This window comes from Micromys minutus (assembly GCF_963924665.1).
Source record: "Micromys minutus genome assembly, chromosome: 1".
NCBI lineage: Eukaryota > Metazoa > Chordata > Mammalia > Rodentia > Muridae > Micromys > Micromys minutus.
The window spans coordinates 128,962,670-128,988,896 of NC_137969.1; the positions used below are offsets into that span (position 1 = coordinate 128,962,670).

Genomic DNA, 26,227 nt, shown 5'->3' on the forward strand with positions numbered 1-26,227 from the left:
GGCCCGTCCTCTCTCCCTTCTCAAAATACTTCATGAAAGGCATTGTACTTTGATAGAAAGCCTGTGAATAAATGATATTGCAAACAGTTTGAGGCTTTATCCAGTTCATGTTTGTTTGAGGGGAGCCAGTGCTGAAGGTTGGTAATCTTGCTAACCGGTTGATGGTCAGAGTGGACCAGGCTGACTTGAAGTCACAGGCACCTCATTCAACTCTTAAGGTTTCACAGACCAGAAATTTACAGCTTCAGTCTGTAGGTCTCAAGTCCCTAAGAAAGGTGTTATTAAAAAGGCCCAGCACCCATTCAGTGGTTTCATGTTTTTAAATTTTAAATTACTCCTAATTACACCCACTGCCAGATGGAGCTGGGTGTGTAGCCTCAGGTTCCTCTAATGAACTGTTGGTCTAACACAAGCATCATAGCTGAAAAAACTGTTCCCCTTGTTTTTCTCAACATGCATGTGCTATGCCTAAGGAAGCAAGAAGAGGGCGTTGCCAGCCCTGGAATGAGATCTGCTGATGAAAGTCACCAAGTGGGTGCTGGGAATTGAGTCCCAGGTCGCATACAACGGCATGTTAACTACCCTTGCAGTCTGTTAACTTCGAAGCCATCTCTCAAGCCCTCACTAAAACATTTTAAAGGTGTAGTGTGGATGGTAGACTATGAGGATAAATTGCCTTTTAAAGGAAAACACTCTGGGGCCTGGAGATACATTTTAGGGACTAAAGTGGTCAGAAGCAGGTTAACAACCAAGTGTTTAAAAGTGATGGGCTTCCATTTTTTTCCCTGGCTGTCTCTTAAGTTGGGACCAGGGCCAGGCAGAGGTAATCCAGTTGACTCCTGTCCTGAGTGGGACATAATCCACACTATGTCCACAGTAAGTACTTGTCAAGTAGATGAACTAAGACCTACAGAGTCCCAAGACAACCCACTGGCTGCTAAGGTGGGTTGACTTAATTTTTTTAGGGCAGCTACTATTATGTGGACATACTGAATGCGGATATACTGAACAAAGGGACTCAAAGTTTCCATCGTTGACAGCCAACGTTCTAGCACTGAGGCTTGTCACACTATGTGTCACCCAAAGCTTAGAAGAGCATTCGACTCAGCAGAAAGGATAGCAGGACACTCTGAATGCGGCCTCTGCATGTCAGGAGAAGTGTTTTATGTTGTTCTCACACTTTTCAAAGCAACCGTGGACCGCTTTAAAAACTAGGGGGAAAAGAAAAGCCACAGAAGCCAGTGGCTCTTTTTCCTGATGTGTAGGTGGTTCTCTGAGCGAGCAGTCGGCACTGTGCGCTGGCATTACGCTTCCTAGAATGGCTCTTATCCACGCTTCAAACCAGGGTAGGCGTGGGGTCACTAAACCTGGGTACGGCCCCAAACCCTGCGACTGCATTCTGGCTTCCCAAGATCTCTCAGCTTCCCAGCTATTGATGAAAATGGTAAGAGAAGGTTGTATGTAGCAAACACTAGGCTCTTGCAGAGTGAAAAAAGCTGATTAGAATTGAGCGCTAATAATTTTGTCAGTCTACACAAACTCTGGAGTCAGTGTAGGTGTGACCAGGATAATCCTAATGGATGTGGTTTTGTTTTTGATTTTTTTTTTTTTTCGGATATATGTATTCTTCCTGTACCAAATTAGTTACATATGAATTGTTCAAACCTTTGGGTAGTCAATTTAACTTTTTTCCTGCTCTTTTTAAAGTGAGAACTATATAGGTAACATGACGTCACCTATATTTTGTTTTCTTCTTAAAGTACCACACAAACCAATAGCTACAATGCTTTTTTATTTTTAACAAAAAGGATGGAAGGAGGGTGAGAGAAATGGGAGAGGGGATGTGAAGTGTGGGGTGTCTCCTGACACCATCCCTGTGCCTGCCCCCCCAGCCCAGGAGTTATTAATAATTTAAAGGGCACCATTTACAGTACCAGAACACCATTAAAATATTTTTTATCTGGGTCAAAAAAATACAGTGATTATGAATGTGCTGTGACCAGTTAAAGAATCTTACAGGAAACATGACGACGGTCAGCAGTCCAACGGCGTGCACAGTGCCCCCCGATTAATGCACTTGAGCATAATTACATTTCTGTCAGGGGCCACGCCCCCAGGAAAAGGCAAAGCTAAGCAATTTCATTTCTACATTCTAAACTCTGGAGCCACAGAGCTCAGTCTGAAAATAAAAGTCACAGTGGAAAAGAGATGCATATAAAAAAATACAAGGTGTTCCTTTCAGATCAGAGGAGTTGTGGGACTACATTCATTTCCTTTACAAAATTCTATTTAAAAAAAAAAAAAAAAGGGACAGGATCCAGTCTGTGTTATGCGACAGACAGTGGAGAAGTATATTGCGTGTTTTGGGAGTCCGTCTTCAGGCTTTCTGTCTTTCCCCTGTAGCCCCAAGGGTTCCTTTAGCCTGAAATGAGTTTGTGTCCTGCGTAAACACACAAGCCATTTGCATCTCTTCTCGAAGGCTGCAGCCGTCAGAGCCCGCAGAACACACGGTCCACCACCAGTGGCTGAAACCTTTCCTTCAGCTTTGTACATGTTTTCTGATAGAACAAGAAAATGCAGGCTTTAGTCTGCGCGGTGTCTGTAACAGTTACCGGGTGAAGTGAGCTTGTGTAATGAGAGGTGCGGGCGGGCGGGCGGGCGGCGTGCGTCTTTAGTTTACATTTGAGAGTCTCTGCAGGCGTCTGCTTTGGTTAGTTATCGACAATATCAACACAAGAACTGATCAGAGAGCTGAGCAGCAGAGTCCAATAACATTAACAGATATATTATTTCTTTTTTTCTTTTTTGAGACACTGGGGAAAACCCAGTTTTAAAATATTATTAAAGTGTTCTGACATTTACACACTATGAAGAGTTAGATCTAATAAAATAAAATTTCTTCAAAAATAATCTTGCGGTGCTCTTTTAGGCATGCTCTGAGAAGCGGTCACCAGACATCCACACACACACACACACACACAGACACACACACACACACACACACACACAATTCCTTATACAGACCAAAACCAAAAACAAACCCCAAACCCTTATCCCATAAGTTGGAAAACAAAAAAACCAAAACAAAACCCCAGACCCGATGGTTTCTGCAAAATAAGTCTGTCTGACTGGGTGGTCAAGTTGATTATTAAATGTCAACTCTACGTTTATGTTGGTGACGGCTTGAAATCCAAGTGGTTCCGCAGGCTCAGGTCTTCAGCTGAAATGAACTGGCCCCGATCCCAGCCTCACTTCGCCTGCCCTGCCATGTCTTGGAGGCCATTATTGCAAACATCCTCGGGGATTTCTTTCTTTCTCCAGAGTGATGTAGTTTGTATGCATCGCTTTTAGCCCTTATTCACATAGGTTAATAATAATAAAAAAATTCCTTCTTCACACAGTTGCTGTAGAGGTCTAGGCAGCAGTTAAGCGGTTACATATTTTTGTTTTTTAGACAGTTTGAAGTTATTAGTAGACTACAATTAAAGGTGCTGCCCCAGAGTTATCAGTGAAGCACAAGGGTTCATAAAAGGTGCTTGGTTAATAGTCTCGATCAGCTTCCTCCCTCCTGAGGGGCAGAAGTTGCTCAGAATCCAGTGCTCGCCACATTTCCGACCGGCTTGGCCTGTGCTAGGAGCGGGAACGACCGCACCGTGCGGAGAGACTCTCGGATCTCCAGGTTGAGCCCCATCAGTTGACAGGTAGCTTCTGACATGTCCAGGTTTGCGCCGATGACCGCAAAGCTGCCCGTCTGGCCTAGTGTCTGGTGATGGAAGTAGATATGTAGGAGTGTCTGCACGGGGTCATCGTCACAGCTGCCGAAGATGTCATTGGGCCAGAGGGTTCTAGAGAGAATACATAATGTTAACGCTCTGAGGTGTACTTGTTACTCCATACGCTACATTTTAGGTTAAAACCTATGAGCAAAGCTGCCCGGTGAGTAACCCGCACTGCTTATTATTTGAATGAGTATATGTGACGGCGCTGTGGCATCTCTGCCCAGTTTACCTGAAAGCTTTGACTTGTGCCACAGCCGACACAAACTCCTTGTTCTTCAAAGTTTCGATCAGAGAATGAATGGCAGTTTCTATTGTGGTCTGTGCAGCTTTGGAAATATCAATTTCTTCATTTTCCGACGCGGCCTCAGCTTCCTTAAGGATGCCTTCCAGCTGGGCAAGTTCTTCTGACATGTTGATGACCTAAAACAAGAGAGTCTTTAAGGATCTGTTCCTATGGACAGCAACAAAAGGGGAGGCTAATCAGTTGCAGGGGGGATAGCTGATGGTAGGAAGACTCTTCTGTCAGGAATACAAACTAGCCACTAAACAAAAGACTTAAAAAGGCAAAATCACTTCTGATGTAACCTAGGCTACTTTGAACTTCAGATCCTCCTGAGTACCAGGTACACAAGTACAGTACATAATGTATTTGTACTGCACACACACACAGAGGTATATATCCCTATACCAGCTTAGACTGTCTAGATAAGTTGGGTTGCAATAAATGTTTATACTGTGTCTTGGAAGATTATAATTGCTTCTGGACAGTGAAGGAAAGTATATTTTAAAAGGCTGTTTACCAAGGGTATTTTATAGAAATGTGTGTGTGTGTGTCTATATATTTGTTTACTACAATGACCTGACATGGCACATCAGTTTGAAGAAGAGATAATTGATCATCTGGGAGAAACAATTGATATAAGTGGCCTTCGACTTTAGGCATTCTACCATGGAACGTATATACACAAGCACGTGAGTCCCATGCAGGCCCGCAAGGATACAATCACACTTCCGGATGTAGGCTGGGACTTACCTCTGCTTCGTTCTTGATTGTGTTTACTTGGTTGATGAGTTTGCAGTAGGCCTGGAACAGAAGCAGCAGCTGGAAGTGCAGCCTGTACAGCCTCCGGCAGAGCTCCAGCTCCTAGAAATGAGCAGCGTGGATGGAGGTTAGCTGTCAGTGTACTCCCAACACAACAGTATAGAAGTGTTAAAATCGTCCTGGCGTTTGTGCTTCTGCGGTAAGTGGGTTAATACGGTGTGAAGCTGATAAGGCAGGTGAAAGGTTTTTTGTTTTGGGGGGGGGGGGTTGGCTTTCAAATAACAAGGCTTGTTGCTGGTTATGAAATCCCTTTTTAGTAGGAAGCACATTTTCCACACCAGACAGTGTCAGAAGGCAATATGTAGGATGCTTTGAACGGGGAGGACTCGACATGAATTTAAAACTTTTGAGTTGACAAGAATTCGCGGGTGTGCAGGCTTTGATCCCACTGAGGTTCTTGATGAAACCGTCAACTGGCACAGAGCAAAACTGGGTGTCCTCTTACCAAAGGGGGGGCATTTAAGGAAATAGACTCTTAAAACCACTTGGTGATCTCATTCAAGTGAGACTATGAAACTAACACATGCAATTTAAATTTTAGGATGTGACAGGAGACATGTCAGTGGTATGTATAGAAAACCACACAAGTGCTAATTGCGTGTACACACTCATTTTAAAGTCTCACCATTTCCTTGGATTTTTTTTTTTTTAGGATCAACATGTCTCAGATTAGAGCTATGTAAAATTGAAGCTACTTTCAAAGTAGTCAATGGCAAAAATGTCATTTTTTTCTCATGCTTGGTCACAAGAGGCCAAATGGCAGATGAAAACCAGTTTGTCTCACAAGGATAAGAAATCTATAAATCAAGACAGGCCACTTACTGCTAGAATTCCCATTTGCTAAGCAAGGTGATCGGGTCACACACACACACACAAAAAAAAAAAAAAAAAAAAAAATACAAAGAGAAAAAGATCAAGAATTAGTATAAGAAATCATTGCAACAGAGGTTACAGATGCCCCATGCAAACTGAGGAGCACGTTTATACAAAGTCATACACTTACTGCAATGACCCACGGTGGGTTCTGTCTGTTTCCCTTTGGCAAGGAAGCTTAACTTGAGCTACAGTTTGTTTTGTATAAAAGTCAAAGAAGGAAACAGAGCAATCTTGGGAGCCCTAGCTATTGTAAATGTATTTTGATCCAGGTTTTTCATCCCAACAAACCCAATGGTAAAAGCATTTCCATGAATGAAGTGGGAAACTTACTAAATGATTTGACCATTATTATTATTATTATTACTACCAAATGATTGGCTGAATCGGCCCATCATCTTACACAGGAAACACGGACCGGCAGCAGGCCCTCTGGTGCGGCTCATTCTAGACTTTCCTACTAGCTTCTATTCAGCTCTCAGGCTGGCTCCTTTTTGCGATGGCCGAGAACTGGTGTGTTTTGCTTCAATGTTATTTGGGTCAACTAGGTTTGAATCCGGGGAGAAGGGTGTATAAAACCCATGGAGCACAGCAGAAGGCTTTGGATGTGGGAGTAACTTCGAATTAAAACAAACTGTCGGGATGTAAATGGGGCTTCTAGAACCTGCTTTTCTGAGCCATCTCCTCGGAAGGATTCCTACTAGTTTAGAAAGGATTTGCTAAAGCAAAGGTGAACTTTAGCTCTACACAGCTGACCGTAAATTATGCAAACAGTGGCCCCGGTAACATTAGCAGAGCACAATCCAAACTTCAAATAGCAGCAGGAAGTTTCATTTCAGAGAGTTTATTTCAGGTGGGAATTCAAGCTTTAAATCCCTTTCCTCATTCCTGTTAGCATGACACACGGAACCGATTCTACATACACACACCAGGGGTGTTGATGTGCACTAACAAATCTCATGGTCACTAGATTTACAGGCACTATAGCTCCGGTGTACCAAAACCGACCTCGACACACTGAAACAGGCATCAAGGACAATACGTACACATTTGCACGCACACTGATATTTGCGGGATAGATTTTATCTTCATGAGCTGGCGCCCAGACAGCACAAAGTGTGTAAGGTGTGGGATACAAATGTGTCTAAAGAGTACAGTCTCCGTTTTTCACCGAGTATCTCTCATTGTTAACTGAGTAAACAGACTCGGAGGTTATGGAATTGTTTGAGGGAGGAAGACTATCTAAGAACCACGGAGCATTTCCACTTAGTTTAGATGGATGTGTGTAAGCACTGTCAAAAGCATCCATTGGCTTCAATTCCAGAGCCAATTTCTATCCTGTCTTGTCTCTTTAGTCATGATTTTAATGTTCCTTTCAAATAGTACAGGACTTAGAATTACCTGTCTCGGTTTGAATCTTGATTTATATTACTTATTTATTATTAGGCAAATTAGCTTCACTGAGCCTCAGTTCTCATGTTCAAAATGGGAATAACCAAGGGATCATTCAGGCGAGTTGTAAGGAGAAAACGTGACCATGAAAAATGGACTGGCATCGTGCCTGAAAAGCCGAAGAGTTAAATTATGTTTTTTTTTTCAGATATTTACCTATTTATTATAAATGTTGAAATTGGTGGGAATTCAAGTGTCAGGTGTGGCGAAGGTTGAGTTGCTGAAGGCTTTCTCTTATGAGGTTGCTCCCATTGGAATAGCACATAGGTCTTAACAGACTACTCCCACAGGAAGTCTTATGGCTTATTCTTTTTAAGAAAAGGTGTTGCTACTGCTTAAAGCAAGTAGACAAAAACACAACAAAGCCACGTTTTTCACATTTAGAGTAACAGGTACAGAGAACATGTCCCCGGGGTTTGCTTTTATCACCAGACAACGTATCCACAGAATACCAATAATGTACAGCCGTTTCTCCCCGAGAGGCAGATGAACTAAATGCCAACCTGGACTGCCTAGATACCCATCAGCTTATCTACTAAATGTTATTAAGCCTCGGTCGCAAGCTGGTTGTTCATTTTTATTAAAGTGAAGCTTTCATTACTAAACCAATATTTCACTGAACCTAACTTCCAGGGAGATTGTTCTGATAACCATAATGAAAAAGGTTTGCAAATAGTCTTTCTAGGGATATCACGTAAGGACAGTTGCATGCATACATTGTTTTGTAATATCCGATGTAGGCGCTCGGGAGGAAGAATACAGAGACTTACGTGCGCATTGGTGTTTATCTTGCACAGATCTTCGTTGGCACCGAATGTCCTTTTGCAGTTGTCTAGCCACTAGAGAAATGAGTGAGGGTAAATTCCAATAGTCACTGCACAATCAATGAAAGGCTAGGACTGGCTGTAGACACAGTTTCCTCTCCACCCAAGGCCAGTCATATAAAAAGATGGACAAACAAGGAACAACACAAGACGGACCCGCTGTGAGTTTATTCACAAAGACGAAATCGGTGTTCTCAGAGCCCGTGGGGCCCCGTATTGTGGGAGATGCTGTGCTTAGTGGATTTTACTGGAAATTTTCACTGCCTCTACCTGACCTTTATGTCTAAACATGAGATGCGGAAAATGGAAGATTCACTTTCCCTTTGGCTGATCTAATAAAGGCAACTTATAGAAAAATGAGCCAGGGCTGTCTGCTCATCTAAGGTTTAGTTCCCCAAAGAGGCATGCCACTTCTAGTTAGTAAGACAGAAACCAAGATCTATATAAATCCTGTTTTTCTTTATTTTCCTTCTTTTTGGATGGTAATAAATGACAAGCATGCTGCCTCTGAGGCATCTGGGTGTATGTGGGTTTTCTTTAAGTCAATACTAATTTAAAATAAAGTATCATAGTGGGTGTGTAGAAAAATGGAGCCACAGAATTTCCAAAGTGAGAGCTAAGGGCCCCCAAGCTTCTGCAGTTTCTGGATAACTGGGTTGTGGTGTGTTGGTGTTTGTGAAATAAAGTAATTAACCACTCAGACTTCATCCTTTGAAAATAACTAGCAGCCAAGTAGCTCCCTGGAAAATATTTTAGTGTTAGGTATTTAAAATTCTCTATTGTAGCTTAGAGTTCTACACAGAAAGAAGAAATGGTAATTGTTTCAAAAAACAATGTCTTCGACCTTCTGTCTCTTTTATCACAACCACCCAGACAACACTGGCCCTTGGGTGATTTTCTTGACAGCATCTTGGAATAAAAACATGTTAAACCTTTCTGGTAAGAGACAGCTGGTGGCAGCCATTGTCAGACACTAGCAGCAGATTTCGTAAAATCCAGTCAACACCTACCATGGAATCTACGCCTTAATTTCTATCATACAACATGTTAACATGCACAGACACTTAAACTACCGGCCCAGTTTGTCCACGTAAACTAGTAAAATGAGTTATTTCAGTTGATTATTTACTGCCTATTCTAAACATTTTAAATACTGCACACTCTGTTCAGCATTTTAGGGAATACTATTTAACGTAATAACTTCTGACTTCCAGGTCCTGGTCACCACCTCCTTATCACACTTTTACCCTAGAGGATGGAAACTCGGGATGTGCAGCAAAGACACTAGTTAGGGCTGGGGGTAAATCTTAACCCGGCATGCAGAAAGCTCTATAACAAACCAACAGTAGAGAAACACACAGCGATGGACAAGAAGACGGGGGGGGGGGGGGGGGGGGGGCGAGAAAGGGGCAGACAGGCCAGGACTCATGAGGATGGTTCTCTGCTCTAGACGTAGTCACACCTTGGTTACATCTGTCATCATGGGCCTGGCTGGCATCTGTCATGCTCCACAGGTCGGTCTACTCTTATGCAGGTAGTACCTGGTTTGAAATCTTTAAAGTGTTGGTGGCTAGAAGTAAAACTTCAAATTTTCTTTGTGGCAAAATCTACAATAACATTTAAGTTTTTCCTAGAAAAGGGAAAAGGGTGCCTTAGGCTTGTCAAACCCTGTTGTCTTGGTGGTGGATACGAACTCAGTTCTAGGTAGGAAACATGACGTATGTAATGTACACACAGGCAGGGTGGCTGGGCCCTCAAATTACTTCACTTATGGAAAATAGACAGTGGGCCAGATATGAGTGGCTAAGTTGAAGAAAAGTTGTGCAGTTATGAATTTTAGAATTGAATTTCAGAATTTCTATTAGTATGTTGCTTGATTTTCAAGTACACTAATTCTATAGATGGCATCTTTACAAAATTAGGTTTCCTGACACAGTTTGCTCCTTTGAGTGGTCTTCTCTCATGATAATGTCAGAGCTGCGAAGTTCTAGCATATCAATAGCTAGCTTTATCTCTGTGCATCTGAAATTGCCCCATTAAAAAGTTATCTGTTGCTGTAAAGTCAAGCACTCTAAAATGTAATATCTTAGAGTAAGAGGGAGGGAAAAAATTGCTATGCATATAACCAATATCAGATAAACGTATGTGTCATTTCTAGGATCAACCATGATTCTCCAGTTAGCTCATGGTTTGACCAGGGCTCCAAAGTTCCAAGCATGCCGTACTCCTGACTGTGGGCTCTTGGCTGGGAGATCTCTCTTTGCTTTTACATGGCTTAGTTATTCTGAAGTAGGGAGTCAAGTCTCCCAAAACGTGAAGCAGACTTCTAAAAGGCTTCTTAAGGGCTTGCCTTGAGATGCGCCGTGTCTTATGAGTTCCAGTAGTTGGCGTGAAGTTCCAACCTTTCCAGACTGCTATGTGGGTGGTGCTGAATTGTGCTGGAAGGGAATGCAGACCAGGGAGACCTCATTCACTGGGCCGCTGTAGTAATGGCATCTAGGGTAGACAGTGACTTCTGGAGACCCATGAGGCACCAGCGTGGTGGGGTCGAATGAACTTGCATTTCATTACAGCGAAAGTTTTCAGGTCATTAAAGATTCTTCAGTAGTGAGAATGATAGCAACAGAGGGAAGGTGGCTTCAATACATATATCCAACAAAAAGCATGTGTCAAGGATCAGTGGGTATATGCACTTGCCACCAAGCCTGATGACCTGAGCTGGATCTCGGGCGCCCACTTGCTAGAAGGAGAGACCAACCCCCCACAAGGAATCCTGCAGATACCACGTGTATGCCATGGTATGGCCCTTCCTTGTCCACAAACAATAAGGAAAGTCACAGGCAGGATTCTGAGCTACCCCACGAAGGATCGACGTTCGACTGTTAGTGATGAAGAAGGCTGAAGACCAACAGATGAAGCAATGGAAAATTCACGTGCGCCCGATGACAAACACTTCTCTAGTGAAGCTGCTTGGTAGACTCAACCATACAGATTCTATGACCTAGCAATTCCGTTCCCACAGAGCTCTTCGGCAGAAGTGGACATCTGCATGCAGACAGTGGTATTTATAGGAAGGCTTGAGCTGACGGAGCCTGATAAGTCCCTGAGCCGAGAGCTCTGTTCTTCAGTCTCTTTATTCTTTCAGACCACATGTGAGCTCACACTCCCATGATAAGGAGAGAAAGCCTCAGTGCAGGTATCTTCTTTCCCGAAAGATCCTCCAACCTCAAATCCAGAGTCCAAGATAAACCCCCTTCCCTTTGGAACTTATGCATAGCACTTGGCTTACGACAGCTTTGCTGCTGAGGCTGACAGGAGAAGCCTCTTTTGCCCCTGGTGTACTTTTATTTTTTTAAGATTTATATATTTATTATATATTAAGTACACTGTCACTGTCTTCAGAAACACCAGAAGAAGGCATCAGATTTCATTACAGATGGTTGTGAGCCACCATATGGGTGCTGGGAATTGAACTCAGGACCTCTGGAAGAGCAGTCAGTGCTCTTAACCACTGAGCCATCTCTCCAGCCCCCTGGTGTACTTTTATTAATACTTATCATGGCAGATACTTTGGTATTCTGAGTAACTGCGGCTTGAATGCTCCTTATCAAAAAAGCTGGGGACCAGAGTCTTTCAGGTTTTGGTGCACATGAGGTTGCTTGTTTGTTTTTAATGAAACTAAAGTCTAGCACGGAACATGTGTGTGCGTTTGTGTGTATTATTCACATAACCTGCATGTAATGTTGTACAAGTCATAACTTTATAAAATAAAGTCGCAGAGGTACCACTGGACCAGCCACTTGGGAGACAGTCTGGTTGGTTAGCCATCACTACCACAGTCCTAACTGAAGCTTCTGATAACTGTTCTCTCACATGTTTTGACCCATCACATGACAGCTTTGTCATCATATTGCTGCTGCAAGTTTCAGACTTTGAAGCACTTTGGGTTTCAGATTTCTGGGTCAGGGACACTGACCTTGTGTTTACATGTTCAATCCGTGCTGCATAGTTTCAGCCGGGATGTTTTAGGGAAGAAAGGCCAGGTTTCGCGCTCGGTTTTTCAGGTCTTTAATGTGGTTATACTTAATACTAATTAGTGAAAGTTTCAACTGTTTTAGGAAGAAAATGCCTAAAGTCTGTCTGAAAAAACAGCCTCTCCCTCCTTGTTTTTCTGCATTTGGCAGCTGAAGACACCCGGGTGATTTAGGGAGCTGGGCCACTGTTTAAATGTCTGACTAGAACTGTGGAACATTGTTGCCTCGCTCACCCCCAACACCAAGATGAGTTCCATTAGAGGTGGCAGATGCCCTGCACCACAGCCCTGTGACCACAACTCTGTCACCTGCATTTCTAAAGACTACTTATTACTTACCCCTCCTGCTATGCTGACCTCAGCTGCAGTCTCCCACTGTGCTTTTAGGCAGGAAGTCTCCGGACAGGGAAGAGCTGTCCCAGGACCTACTCTAAGGCCCGTGAGAGCTGCTTGTCTGAGCTAATCTGCATCTGGGCCAACACTTGTGTCATAAAGCAAACAACTTCTGTGTGTGCAGGACACTGACCTGCTCGGCTGCTTCTCTCTTGGTGGTGTAAGTGTCCAGATGTTCCTGCAGCTCCAAGACACCAAATTTGAGTGTTTCTAGCAAACCGCACGCCATCAGCTGTGAAAGCAGACACAGGTCATGAGCACCCACTAGCTGGTTACTGGACTCTCTTGGCGCCCTGTCAGACTAGTGTATACTTCAAAGGTACCATCCCTGAAGCTTCTAAACTTGTAGCGGTCTAGCCTACAGTGCTCACAGCAAGCCAGGGACCTGGATATCTTGTCTACCCATCTCTTACCAAATTTTGTTCAAGAACAGGAAAGAACATAAATCGCTAGACTATAACAATTCAGTTTTCTCATCCTGGATTCTATATGTATAGAACCTGTGAAGTTATACAACATTTCACATATTGGAATGTCTGTCTGTCTGTCTGTCTGTCTGTCTGTCTGTCTATCTATCTATCTATCTATCTATCTATCTATCTATCTATCTATCTATCTCTATCTGACAGTTTTACTATGTGGTTCTGGCTGGCCTAGAACTTACTATATATACCATACTGTCCTTGAACTCAGAGATCTGCCTGCCTCTGCCTCCTGAAAACTGCAATTAAAGGTATGTTCCGCCATGTCTGGCTGGGATGACATTTTGCTACATATGTAGATCAGGGTTAAGATACGAACCCTTCACAGTTCGGAACTGAAAACTACTTTTACAAAAGGCTAATAGGCGAATGACATCATTCCAGCGTTGCCATCTTACTTGTTTTGAGACAGGTTTTTGCCATAGAGAGGTGGCTGTCCTGGAACTCACTATACGCTCTGGGCTGGCCTCAGACTCCACCCTTAGCCTTCAGAGTACTGGTATTTCCAGCTGTGTGCCATCATGCCTGGCTTACCGTTTCGGCATCCACAAAGACAGTGGGACATTCAGAACATGTCATCATTACTTCCAATGAGCTTTTAAACTTCGTACCAATGCGCTGTAGACTCTCACCAAGAAAGCCCACGGCCTCATTCGTTATCTCTCCAAACTTTCTTTGAATTGTCTATAAGAAAAGCATGAGAAAAGTTTAGTGTTCTCTCTCTCTCTCTCTCTCTCTCTCTCTCTCTCTCTCTCTCACACACACACACACACACACACACAAAGATGTGTTACAACTGAAATTATTGTAATGATTCACTGAATTCTATTAGCAGCTCTATAGGGTCTCTACACATGTCTTTAGGAAATACGTCAACAAGTAGCTGTTATGGTTGGATACGATGGTGCACATCTGTGTTCCCAGCTACTTGGGAGAGCTGAGGAGGAAAACTGAGCTCAGGGGTCTTAGTGTGCGAGACTGTCTGCATGACCCGGGAGACTGCCAGGTTGCCTGAGGAGAGGTGACCCGGCTGGGTGTAGGGAGTAGCTACTGTGCATCTGCCTACACAAGTGTGGTGTCGCTCGCGGCTATGAAGACTAAGGGGAGGAAAAAAATGCATCAGGAAACTGCCGATACTGCTGTAGAGGGAGGGATAGAACTAGAAAGCGAGGAAGGTTAAGTTGGAACTCACACCACTGAGCGTGGACAACTGCCCAGGAAGGAAACTGGAGGCTGGGGAAACTTAGTGTGGTCAGGGAAGGAAGATTGTGGACAGTTAACCATCAATGCATCTCAGTGCCTTAGGCGCTCTCCTTCTCCCCAGTGCTCACAATAGTAACCAGGTGCCATGGTGCTGTCTGAGAATATTCACTGGAAAGATCTAGGCTATTGCAAGGCTGAGTTCCCACAGCGAAGACAGTGTCATTTAGCGCCTCCCTACAAACACTCGTCCCCTTCCTGTAACAGCGGGTGGAGGGCAAGTACAATGGCAAGCTTCAGAGCAGTCTCACTGTGGGTTTTCACATCTGTACTAGTAAGTGATCGACACACCAGGGGTACTCAGGTCAGGTTGCAAATTAAGGGAATGTTACATTCATAGAAACGTGCTCATTAGGGGATATTAAGCCTGAGACACCAAGCAGAGAAGCTTAATCTTAACCAGACGACCACGAGCTCAGAAGCCTTAACCTCCACTGACCTGAAACAGTCTTGAAAACACATGGAAAGTAAACACCGCACAAGACCCATCTGTGTCTGACAGCGTCTGATTGACGTGGCAGCGCCACGCCTCCTCCTCGTCCTCGTAAGCCACTGGCTGAAAAGCTGCTATGATGGCAGACAGGAAGGGCGTTGGGAGAGGCGAGGTCTGCACTTCTGGAAAACCCTCTTGTTCATCTTCCTCTTGACTGTAGACACAAAAACCATAGCGATCCTCAGGTTCTTTCAAAAGACCAGACTCCTAGTTCTTTACACCATTCAACAGGAACTATCCTTATTCACAGATACGCACTGATTTTGAGCAGCAGTTCTCAACCTGTGGGTCGCAACCCCACTAGAGGTCACAAATCAGACATCCTGCATATCAGATATTCATATTACAATTCATAATAGTAACAAAATTTCAGTTATGAAAATAATTTTATGGGTGGGGTCACACAGCATTAGGAAGGTTTTGAATCACTAACTTAGAGAATGCAGCCTAAACTTTCTAGGATAGTGCAGGTAAATTCATGTCCTTCCTATCTTAACCCAAGTCTATCTACAATATACTACTACTGGAGTAACACTAGCTACATCTACAAAGAATATGGATTAGGGCTAGGCATTGCGGTATGTACTTTTAATCCCAGCATTTGGGCAGCAGAGGCAAGTGGTTCTCCATGAGTTCAAAGTTTGCCTGGTTTACATAGTTCCAGGACAGCTAGGGCTATGTAGAGAGTTCCTGCCTCAAACCAAACAAACATACAACCAACTAATATGAATTAGAACGTGTTCTTATTATGACCTACTTTGAATCCCTTTATAAAATGTTGTTAATGTCGTTTTATGTTCTTATTTTGCGTGTTTGTGTGTGCGTGTGTGGGTGTGCGCATGTATGCATGCATGCAAATACATGTGTACTCACAGGCCCAAAGCCCAGGTTGCCAACCATGGTATATACTCAGGTATTTTAGAAGCACCTGCATGTGCCTGGCAGTAAAGCAGACAAGGGAGTGGCCAGAAGGGGTGGCTATTTTATCTCAGGAATTTATAATTCCTACAGCAAGACAGTCGAAACATAAGACTGGAGCCATGGGAAAAAGACCACGGTGTGTTTCCCTCAGCCTCAGTTTTTGAGTCTGAATGGAACATGAATGGTTCACGTTACAAGATGGCAACCTTACACCTAAGACTCAAGGAACACTGAGGAAGAGAGGGTGGAAGATCTGAAGAGCCAGAGGATGAGGACACCTGTTGTTGGAGACCATCTTCCAGACTCCTTAGGGAAACTGTTGCAATGAAACCTCAAACCCATGTCTGCCTAAAACCCTCATAACAACACCATGATAGACACACCAAAGTGGTAACAAACTTGCTCACTTCGGTCCTTCTCTACAGCTAAAGAGGATGTTGCATGTCTACTGAGCACACAGGTCTGGCATACTGCACACGTGGTTAAAGTAAGTCTCTCTGGTGACTTTAAACATTTCATACACAAGCACTATATTTACATGATTTCTATCCTACTCTCTTCCTCCTTCAACTACTTGTCCTCTCCCAAATTCCCTCTTGGCTCCATGCCTTCTTCATTATGGATACGCACATGCGTGTACACACACACACACACACACACACACACACACACACACACACACTGCTGAGATTCCATTTATACTGCTCTTTATCTGTATGTGTGCATTTGTGATCATAAATCCTATAGGGGCTCATCAGTAGAAACAGTTTCCTCCCCTCCCTCCCTTCCTCTCTCCCTCCCATCTTCTCTTCCCTTTCACCCCCCTCTGGTCAACTACTGAGTGCCTGTAGCTCTTCATCTAGGGCAGGGTCTTGCGAAGTTTTCCCTATCACACTAGCTTGTCTACTGGTGGTATCATCATGTGGGGTTTTAGGCAGTCATGCTGTTGAGAAATAGGACAAATTAGACAGTATTAAACTTCAGATCACAGAACTGTTTCGTGTGTAAACTTACTTACTAAGAGCCACCAGAATTCCCTTTAGGAACTTATATAATAGTCACTTAACTTAATCCAAGCAAAGAAAAGTTCTGTTTGAGATGTCTTCACATTCCAGTCTGACATTTTCAATGTGCAGAATGTAAACATCTGAAGGAATCAACGTGTCATCCTCCAGCACCAAGATGTGATGGCTCAGCTTCCTACAGTGATCTAACTGACCATCTGACCTGACAGAATATTATGGTAGCCCAGGAGTTCATTCTGCTATCGATTTTAACACTTGGCCATTTGATAGTCTGCCCAAATAGGCGTGTGGCGTGCTTCTAACATGGTGTGTTAGGGATGGATTGTTTTTATTTTTTATACATGCTAACAGAAACCAACAACCAACCATAGAATGGCTTATCTTTAAGAACAAAGACAGTAAGATTATAGACCAAATACCAATTCACAAGAATGCATAAACGGGAATGGGGGAGGAGCAAGTTGGAAAGGGGCAGGGTTGAAGTGGAGACTCATTACTGTATGTGTGATTATGCTCACCTTGACAACCCAGAGAAATCAGCCTCTTCCTCCTCACACCGTTCATCCAACTCTTTTAAAGCCAAGGTGACGTCATCTTCGCAGACAGACTCGGGGTAGCTTTCAGGGGCCAGAGGCTCTGGCATATCAGTTTCTTCTAAATCAAGAATCCCTCGGCAGACTAGCGGGTCCTGTTGATCTTGAATAATGTATGACCCGTCATCTTCAAAGGCTGTAACATGTTCCTCCTTTAATACTGAACTTGTATCCTGTGGGATAATTGCAGCGTTAGCAGACTTCAACAACAGCAAGAGAATTTATCAGTGCAGTGAGGATGACGGCCAGCATCCAGCTTTGTCTGTACAGCTTTACATTGTGTGGACATTTGCAATTGTCTTTTTAAATGATCCTATAGCTTTTCTTTTTCCCATTGTTTTTGGCTGGTATAGAAGAACTCAAGGTCTAACACCCGAGGCAAATAGACAGTTACTGACTCCAATCCCCAACCCTAGAACTTTAAAAATTATAAGATACAGCCAGCTGCTACGTGAAAACGAACAAATACTTTTTACTTTGTTTTCCTTCTCCTCCTTATTTACGGGGATTGGGTGCTGACTGGATTTTATGTCCTTTGCTAAGATGCCTTCTCTTCTATACATACAGGGAAATTTGGCATCATTACTGCAAAGTCTCTCTTGTTTGAACTACCTCACATCCCTTTCCTTTTATCAGAACAGTAAATTCTGGCTGTAGGTAGTAAGATGCTTCAAGAGTGAATCCACTGATCTAAGAGGCAGAGCCACCCACAAGCCAGAATAAAGAGACTCAACCCAAGCAACTGCATTCCCTGCCCAGGGATCCGTGATGCGGACAGCTGACTTCAGGTAGCAAGGCAATATAGCTCTTTGAAGTTTTGCAACCCAGTAAAGTCTCACAGCTAAGACAGAGTTCTCAAAAGATTATGAAACTTTAAGGTGCTAACTTCTGAAATTAAATAAATTGTAAGCTCATTTATTAAACAAGGATGGTTGCACATCCATGACCTTTCTCGATTGAGTGATAACGTAAACGCATGTAGCGGTAGTTAGGCGGTCTCTTTCCTGCCCACTGTTAACATGCTGACATAATGTCGGTGACTGCCAAGGTGGAGAAACCAGTGGGTGCTGGCTAAAGAGATGGACAGCCACAGTTAAAAAACACAGTAAAGAAAAACATGTCAAAGCCACATTTGGTTGTGATAGTGTCAACACTCATTTCTAATTTGCCTGCATCTGATCAGCTTGAGTTTTACTAGTAGTAGCACTGGTTTAAAAGCCAAGCTAAACTTTTTTTTTCAGTAGTAGACCTACATTACTTAATATTTGCAATAGCTTTTAATATTTATCGCTTAATAATGAAAAATTTCCTACAAAATGTGAAAAGCAAGGAAGTTAGAACCCTTGGATCTGCCTTGGTTCACTCTTCGGTAAAACTCATGGGTTTGCAATCTTGTGATGGGCTTGGGCTAATTTGATGGCGACAGCGGACACTGGCATACGGAACGCAAAGGTCCGCTGGTACCCAGCCAAAGGGAAAAAACGGCTGCCAGGGGCAACTGAGACCAGACTTAGAAAGGAGACAGCTGATGGTGGGCTTAGAGAGACGTAGCTAGTGAGGGCATCTGGAGGAAAGGCAGCAGATCTCGAAGGCTGAGGAGTGTGGGAGAGAAAAGCAAGTGCATTAAGGAGACAGGGCTCTGCATGTGGGAGCAGTGACCTTTGACCTCCCAGAGCAGGACTTAAGTCATCCCAGTGGATTATATTTAATATCGCTGCAGGCTCCATCTGGAGATTGGTTTAAAGACTTAGCTAGTGAAGAAACAGCACTGATAATCTGGAAATATTATTTAATACTTCCAGCAATGGCCTCATGTCTACCGTACTGACAGTACTTGTTTTTTCCTTCCACACCAATTTGAGCTGCTTCACACCCAAATGTGGCAGCATAAAGCACCGCCCACCACAAACACACTTTTCATTAGTGTACACCTACATCTGGCTAGTACTTGCTACTATCTAAGTGATGCTTTGTTGGAAATTATTATTATTTGGCATACAGCTCCCTTAGACCTCACTGAGTAGTACACTGGGCTAGTGAATAAATTCCATTGTTTATATAACAGACTGTGAGACTCAAGTTTCCTTGAACTCCACAGTCACACAGTGACAGACATGTGTTTTGTTCCTTTTAAGGTTAATTTTCTATGTGCAAAGTTTTCCGTGGCCTATGACTGAAGGCTTCCTTAATGACATCAAGTGAAGAGTTTGTGTTTTGAACAGATCAGAGAGGGAGTTTTTTTTTCTTCTTCTAAAGATTGCTTTTATTATGTGTGTGCGTGTGTGTGTGTGTGTGTGCGTGCGTGCGTGTGTGTGTGTGTGTGTGTGTGTGTGTGTGTGCGCGCGTATGTGGGTATGTGCATGTGCTGATAGGCTAGAGGCATTGGATATCTTGGACCTGAAGTCACTGATGGTTGGGGACTGTCAGCTATGATTATTAGGACTGAACTTGGGTCCTCTGGAAGAGCAGTGGGTGTTCCTAACTGTGGATCCCTCTTTCCAGTCTTCTAGTCATTTGTTTTCTTGTCATAGAATAGCTACTTTTCTGCCATGACACGCCTCCTGTGGTAGTCTGAAAGGCAATGGCCTCCATATGCTCATTTATTCGACTCTTTGGTTCCCAGCTGGGAGACTGTTTAGGAAGGATTGGAAGGCGTGGCCTTGTTGGAGGTATGTCACTGGGGGTGGGCTTTGAGGTTTCAAAAGCCCAGGCATTCCAACTCCCGAGCTCAAGTTCTCTCTCCATTGCTCTCTGTCTTTTTTAAACTATGCCTAGAACTTTCAGGTAGGATGCAAGCTCTTAGCTACTGCTGAAGTACCATCCTGCCTGCTGCCTTGCTTCCCACCATGGTGATAATGAACTTAAATCAAGTTCCCAATGCTTGACTTTATAAGTTGCCTCGATTATGGCGTCTCTTTAAACCAGCAGAACAGCAACTAAGACACCACTTTTACCTTCCCCATGGTAGCATACTTTAAGGGAAATCTTAGATAAACACTTCAGTGAGATTTAGCCCTTAATTTATAAGCCATTTCACCTATAAAAACTAAATAGGGAGCTGAAAAGATGGCTCAGTGGTTAAGAGCACTAGTTGCTATTCCAGAGGTCCTGAGTTTAATTCCCAGCAACTACATGGTGGCTCACAACCATCTGTAATTGGGTCTGACTCCAGATTCTGGTGTGCAAGAAGACCAAGTACTCACATATATAAAATAAATAAATCTTTTAAAAAATTTAACTAAATACTTGCAGAAATTACTTTAAAACTAATTTTGATTTTAATATCTTGGCACTTTCCTGTGTTTCCTTATTGGAGGGCAATTTTGGAGCATCAGATGCTACATTAGAGACACAGGGAAAAACAAATCCTGCCAGCCCAGCTAACAGAAGCAATGTTGCCGCTCTTAATGAAATGACACAGTTCCACAATAAGTTTCTCGTTCTCATTCCGTGCACAGCGAGAACAAACCCTTCATTATGAGGAAGAAGGACGACACCTCCAAGAGCTCTTTCATAGGTGGGAATGATGCACTCAGGCAGAGAGTCCATTAGACTATTATACACTGTTGGATGAAGCTAGGCTCACGACTGTAGTTCTAGCACTTGGGAGGTCAAGGCAGGAGGATGACTGTGAGTCACAGTGAGACTCCATCAGACAAAGCCTAAATCAACAGCCAAGAAACAGACAAGTACCCTGCATAGGTCCACAGGTTCCCCTGAGGCCTCACGACACAGGCTACCTTGTCACCCAAATCATGTCACTGTTACATTTCTGGAGAAGACCTAATAGAGTGACCACTGTCTCACATCTTGGAAACCTGTTTTTACTTGCTTATTTATCTGTTAGCTCTGTTAGGATTTAGCCCCATGTCACCAGCTGCCTGTTGTATATGCCCAGATCCTAGACTAGTGTCTAGGCCAAGGTGGGTGGCTCAATAGTGCGGCTGAGCTGGTAACATGGCAGCTCACACCTCGCATTCCAGCCCTTGGGAGGCTGTAGCAGGGGGACTGCCATGAATTCAAGAACCACCAGGGCTGCCTGACAGAAGAAAGGAGTGAATGAATGCTTGCCTATGCAGCATCTCAATGCTCATCAGCAAAGCCATCTCTTGAAAGGAGCATCGCAGGACCTCCTGCTCTCTGATGGAGTCTACATCCTGAGCGTGCTATTCCCGACCACACGTGTCTGACCCTCAATTCTTGCTTTTCTCCTCTTCCACCCATTTTTATGCCCTGGGAGACATAACTCCCTGCAGTTGGCTGAATGGACCATGTTGGTTTACATGCCGTGTGCCGTGTTAGTTTACATGCCATGTGCCGTGTTAGTTTATATGCCGTGTTGGTTTACATGCCGTGTGCCGTGTTAGTTTACATGCTGTATGCCGTGTTAGTTTACATGCCATGTGCCGTGTTAGTTTACATGCCGTGTCTTCTGCATGCTACCCCTTTACCTAGAAGGTACAAATACCTTGAAACCTATCCTTTATCTCTGTCACCTCCAGAAACAACCAGTTTATTACTCTTTGAATTTCCACAAATCCTTCAACATATCACTGAGTTCCTGTACTGAAATGTGTCTGTCTGTCTATCTATCTAAAAATATGTATTTTTGCAAATGCCTTTTCAGTCTTCCTTAATGTAGACAGCAAATCCCATCATCCCTAGTGAACTGCAATGAACATGAGCTGCCTGCATCCTTACCCTATTAGAATTTCAAAGACAGGTAGATCAGGGAGCCAAAATGCCTCCATTTCAAAATGGCTCACTATTAAAACGGGTCAGACACATCCAATTCTCAGCCTAGTAAGAACATGAGACCTTGCCTTACAAAAGCAATACCGTCATATAGCCATATCAGTCAGGGTCTAGTAAATACATTGATTTCATTAAGACCAAAAAAAAAAAGTACCCGTTTCTATTACTTACCAACTGAGCAAAAAGCACGTTTCACATGTTTACAGCAATGATTACATTTTTAAAAAGCATCTATAATCATCTTTCAAAATAAGAAACACTAAGACAACTAATACTTACTTAGTTTTGGTCATTCATTAGCTTGGAATCTGGCCTTTCTTCTCACAGGCCTTTCCAAAACCCATAATACTAGTGGTTCCAGGGTCTTTTGGTAAGGTTCATCGGCCCGTCTGCTAACTCAGCTAGCCTGAGGTCCTAGCCCAGTCAGCACCAATCACAGAAAACCCATACAAAGCAAAAGGGAAGGGTGGGGGGCACACAGAAGCAGTCCTTGAGAGTCGTAGCGCCCCAGGCGGTGCCTGTCCCCAGAGAAGCGCTGGCGTAGTAGCCAAGTCACGCTCTGCAACGCAAAATGCTCATTGACACACTATACATTATTTTTAACCTGTAGGCTGTTTCAGACACATCAATTTTAAAAAAAGAAAACTATATACACACACATATACACAAAACCAACCCAACCGGGTCTGACTGTTTTGTTTAAAACAACCCAACAGGTTAGAAATGCTGAAGACAAATCAAATCATTAGCAGCACGTCAGCTGAGAAAACTCTTTGGGGAGAGAAGCGGGGGTGTGGCAGGGTGCTGAAGGGAACCCTAGATTGGCCATGCACCAGCCCCATGTCTCCCCACCTCAGGCAGCTGGCTGCTAGCATTATCTAGACAGGCCTCCAAACTGGGGGTCTCATCTCTGATCTGCAGCACATCTTCCGTGGTGTTGCTGCTGGCAGAATCCTGGGACTGGCGCAGGTCCTGGTGCTCGGGCATCACGTCGTCCGCCACGCAGTCACTGTTTAGCTGCGGGCAAAGAGTCGGTCATTAGTAGCAACAGCCGCAAGCAGGATTTGATGGGTTGAGTTATGAAGACTGTCTAGGGTTTCCTAGTTTGCCTTTCTCCCATCTAGTATGTATCAGAATGGGTTGTGAGTGGAGGCAGCTAATCCCTCAGCTTGATGGAGCATGCAACCACAAGGGTAGATGCTGCTAACTACACAAAGGAAAGGTTGGAGAACTATCTAGCACTGTGCTAGCCTGGAGCCGAAATTTCTATTTTTTTTTCAAGCGTATGCTCCCCACCCCCTGGAGCAGGGGGTGGATTCTCATGTATCTCAGGCAGGCTTCAAACTCTCTGTAGCCAATGTTCCTTCTGGGCAACGTACTACTACACCCAGCGTAGGTGGTGACTGAGATCAAACCCAGTGTTTTGTGTGAGCTGGTATTGAACCAAGGACCCTGTGCACGCCAGGCATGTGGTCTGAGGGTCTCTGGCCAGGGGAACTCAGGGTGGGCAGGCCTGCAAGAGCGCACCCCCAGCAAAGTAAGCAAAAAGCAACCGCACCGTGTCACTAAGACAAAAAGGCAAAAGGAAGCTGTAAAGAGCTCTTCAGAGCTCATGACAAAGCAATGCCACAGTTTTCTCCTGGTTAGTATTCAGCCTAGCAAAGTCCAGCTTTTGATTTACAATACACAGAGGCAACGTTCTCTACATAAAGCAATTTCCAGCAATTTTCCCCTGGATTAGTAACATTGACACTGGCCCTGCCCTTGTCGGTTAGTAGTCAATGGTCGTTAATAAGACACTCTCTCTGGTGGCTTATCTCCAGCAAGGCTCTACTGTTAGGGTCTACTCTTAATGAATGGTAGTGTAACTTCCCAGAGTTACAAAGTGGGTAAAGCCAGCGTGTGAGCTTATAATCACAGTTTATATAATCTGAGCCTCAATCAGAGAGAGGCAAAGCCAGCCCAGCCTTGTAGCATATGGTTGATCTCTGTGGCCAGGAAATTCACCATCCCTCTAAACCAGTCCCATGGGACAAACCTTTTTTGCCATGTCGAGCCTGTCTCCAGTCTATTTACGAGCTGTGTGCTCTGGGACATCTCAGCTACTCTCCAGATCTGCAGTAAGCCTGCCTGCCTTGCAGTCAGGTGGGAATTACAGAGACCAGTGAAACACCTCGGGGACCCTGGCAGGGCGGTAAATATGCAGCAGTCCCTTCACACATAAATGGGGGTGGCACAGGGAAGACTTATTGATGTTAATAACGAGATGTCAGAATAGTCGAGGAGACAGGAAGCCAACAACAGGCAGGCAGCTTGACACTTGCTTAAAGCCCTCCGCGTGCGATGCTGCAGCAAGGGTTTGACCCTCAGACGCTGTAGAGCAAGGGGTCTCTGCTAAAGGGAGACTTCTGAACTGCACATGCCAGGGTGCTATTCTCCATGCTGGTATCACCAAATGTGTAGGGGCTGGAGAGATGGCTCATCGGTTAAGAGCACAGGCTGTGGTTCAATTCCCAGCACCTACATGGCAGCTCGCAACTGTAACTCCTGTTCCAGGGGATCTGACACCCGCATAGAGACATCCACGCAGGCATGTGTATATGTGTGTGCCTGTGTGTAGGCATGTACATGTGGTTGCAGAAGAGGGTAAGGGGTCCTCTGAGGCTGGAGTTACAGGTGCTTATGAGCTGCCGCCGGATGTGAGCGCTAGGAACAGAGCCCAGGTCCCTTGAAACGAGGAGAAAATGCTCTTAGCTGCTAAGCCATCTTTCCAGTTTCCTAAGTTAACTTTGAAGAGGACCAATGCTGTACTCAACCTTACACACTACATCCAAAGTGTGATTTGCACACCAGGAAAGAAAAGCAGCTGTGTATTAAGAGGTGTAAGTGCCCTGGCTGATACCGAAAATGTGTGTCATTTGAGAGGAGCCCCTGAAAGGGTCCAAGGATCTAGTGGCTCTAACTGCTATAGACGCACAGGTTAGTGTCCTAAGCTTGGTTTCTGTCACTAGATCACTAACAGCGGCGCATGCATTTCCCACACACTGAGATGGCCATCAGAAGGCATGCAGATGCCATTTTGTTTTGAAATTGGAAGCTAAGAGTCAGTTGAAGCCCCTCCTCTCTGTGGAAAGGTGAGATGAATACCATCTGTGTGCGTGACAGGATCTGGCTTGCCGTGAGGGCAGCTTCTTCCTCCGAGGACTCGTCGGTGTCCTCCTGGTTCGTCAGGGTCAGGCTCGGGGTGCTACTGGAACACGGGTACTCCTGGAGGGACGGGGTGTCTCCTTTGTCAATACTGTCCAGTGAGCGCCGGCGGACTCCCCAGTTGAAATTGTCCATGCTCTCCCCCTGGAAAAGCAAGACACGGTTTCTAAGACACATGCTCATGGATGCTGCAGAGACTAAGACACCCGAAAACACACCAAGATGAAAAAAAAAATTACTGAATGCATTATGAAAGGCAGAGAATCAATCAGCCTGTCCATTTCCTTCAATGTTAAACCCATCATCAAATGTTCATATTTATAGAGATTAAAAATCATTTGGTTATTTTTACTAAGTCATTTTCTTGATAATCCATCTTGCACCATTGGGGGACTAATTACTTCTATACTCTAGGTTATTTCTACTCTAACACACGGGCACGGATGAGACCACACAGAGGACAGACACCGGTAACAGAGACACAAATCACACCACACCAGGCTACAACTTACCTGCAGCTCCTGGTTAGCAAAAAGGAAAACACACAGAGTTAGAAAGAACGAAGACACACATTCAAATATATGCTACACCTTTTGGGAGAAGAACCCTGTGACTCCTCAAACCCAGAGACGGACGCAAGCTCGGGGTTAGCTTTTTGCGGGAAGCCAACATGTGATTCGAACTGGGGAAGAGCCGGAGACAGACACGTAGAACAACGCTTCCGTGGTGTACTTCGGCAACACAGAACTTACAAAAAACTTCAAAATGTACACAGCTACTACTACTTGGTACAATTCGATAACTGACTTAAAGCACCCACATTCAAATGACGACAATACAGGGTTACAGTTACTTTCATCGGCAGGACAGCTGTGGTTAAATGCAGTGGTCGTTTTTTCAGTATGATTTAAGATCAAGACCACAGCTATCAAAATGCTACCGTTGGCCACTTCAGAAGAGGCCACAAGAGAGAGGACACATTTCAGCCTCACTCCCATTAGGATTTACGTTGTTTTGTGCTGAGCCCTAATCTTG

The 26,227-nt window shown here is 44.2% G+C and overlaps 1 protein-coding gene across 1 annotated transcript in view; it reads right to left on the bottom strand.

Annotated features, from left to right (window-relative positions):
- Window positions 1-1,784: 1,784 nt before the first annotated feature.
- The window catches only part of FRYL (FRY like transcription coactivator), a 106,522-nt gene continuing 82,079 nt past the window's right edge, over window positions 1,785-26,227 (bottom strand). Inside the window, exons 50-59 of the mRNA XM_080920253.1 lie at window positions 25,133-25,336; window positions 22,838-23,002; window positions 17,156-17,403; window positions 14,638-14,845; window positions 13,473-13,622; window positions 12,590-12,688; window positions 7,977-8,045; window positions 4,813-4,923; window positions 4,009-4,199; window positions 1,785-3,845 (exon numbers count right to left, since the gene is read on the bottom strand). Coding sequence (XP_080776379.1) covers window positions 3,587-3,845; window positions 4,009-4,199; window positions 4,813-4,923; window positions 7,977-8,045; window positions 12,590-12,688; window positions 13,473-13,622; window positions 14,638-14,845; window positions 17,156-17,403; window positions 22,838-23,002; window positions 25,133-25,336 — 1,704 coding nt within the window. The 3' untranslated portion in view covers window positions 1,785-3,586. The remainder of the gene's footprint in view (window positions 3,846-4,008; window positions 4,200-4,812; window positions 4,924-7,976; window positions 8,046-12,589; window positions 12,689-13,472; window positions 13,623-14,637; window positions 14,846-17,155; window positions 17,404-22,837; window positions 23,003-25,132; window positions 25,337-26,227) is intronic.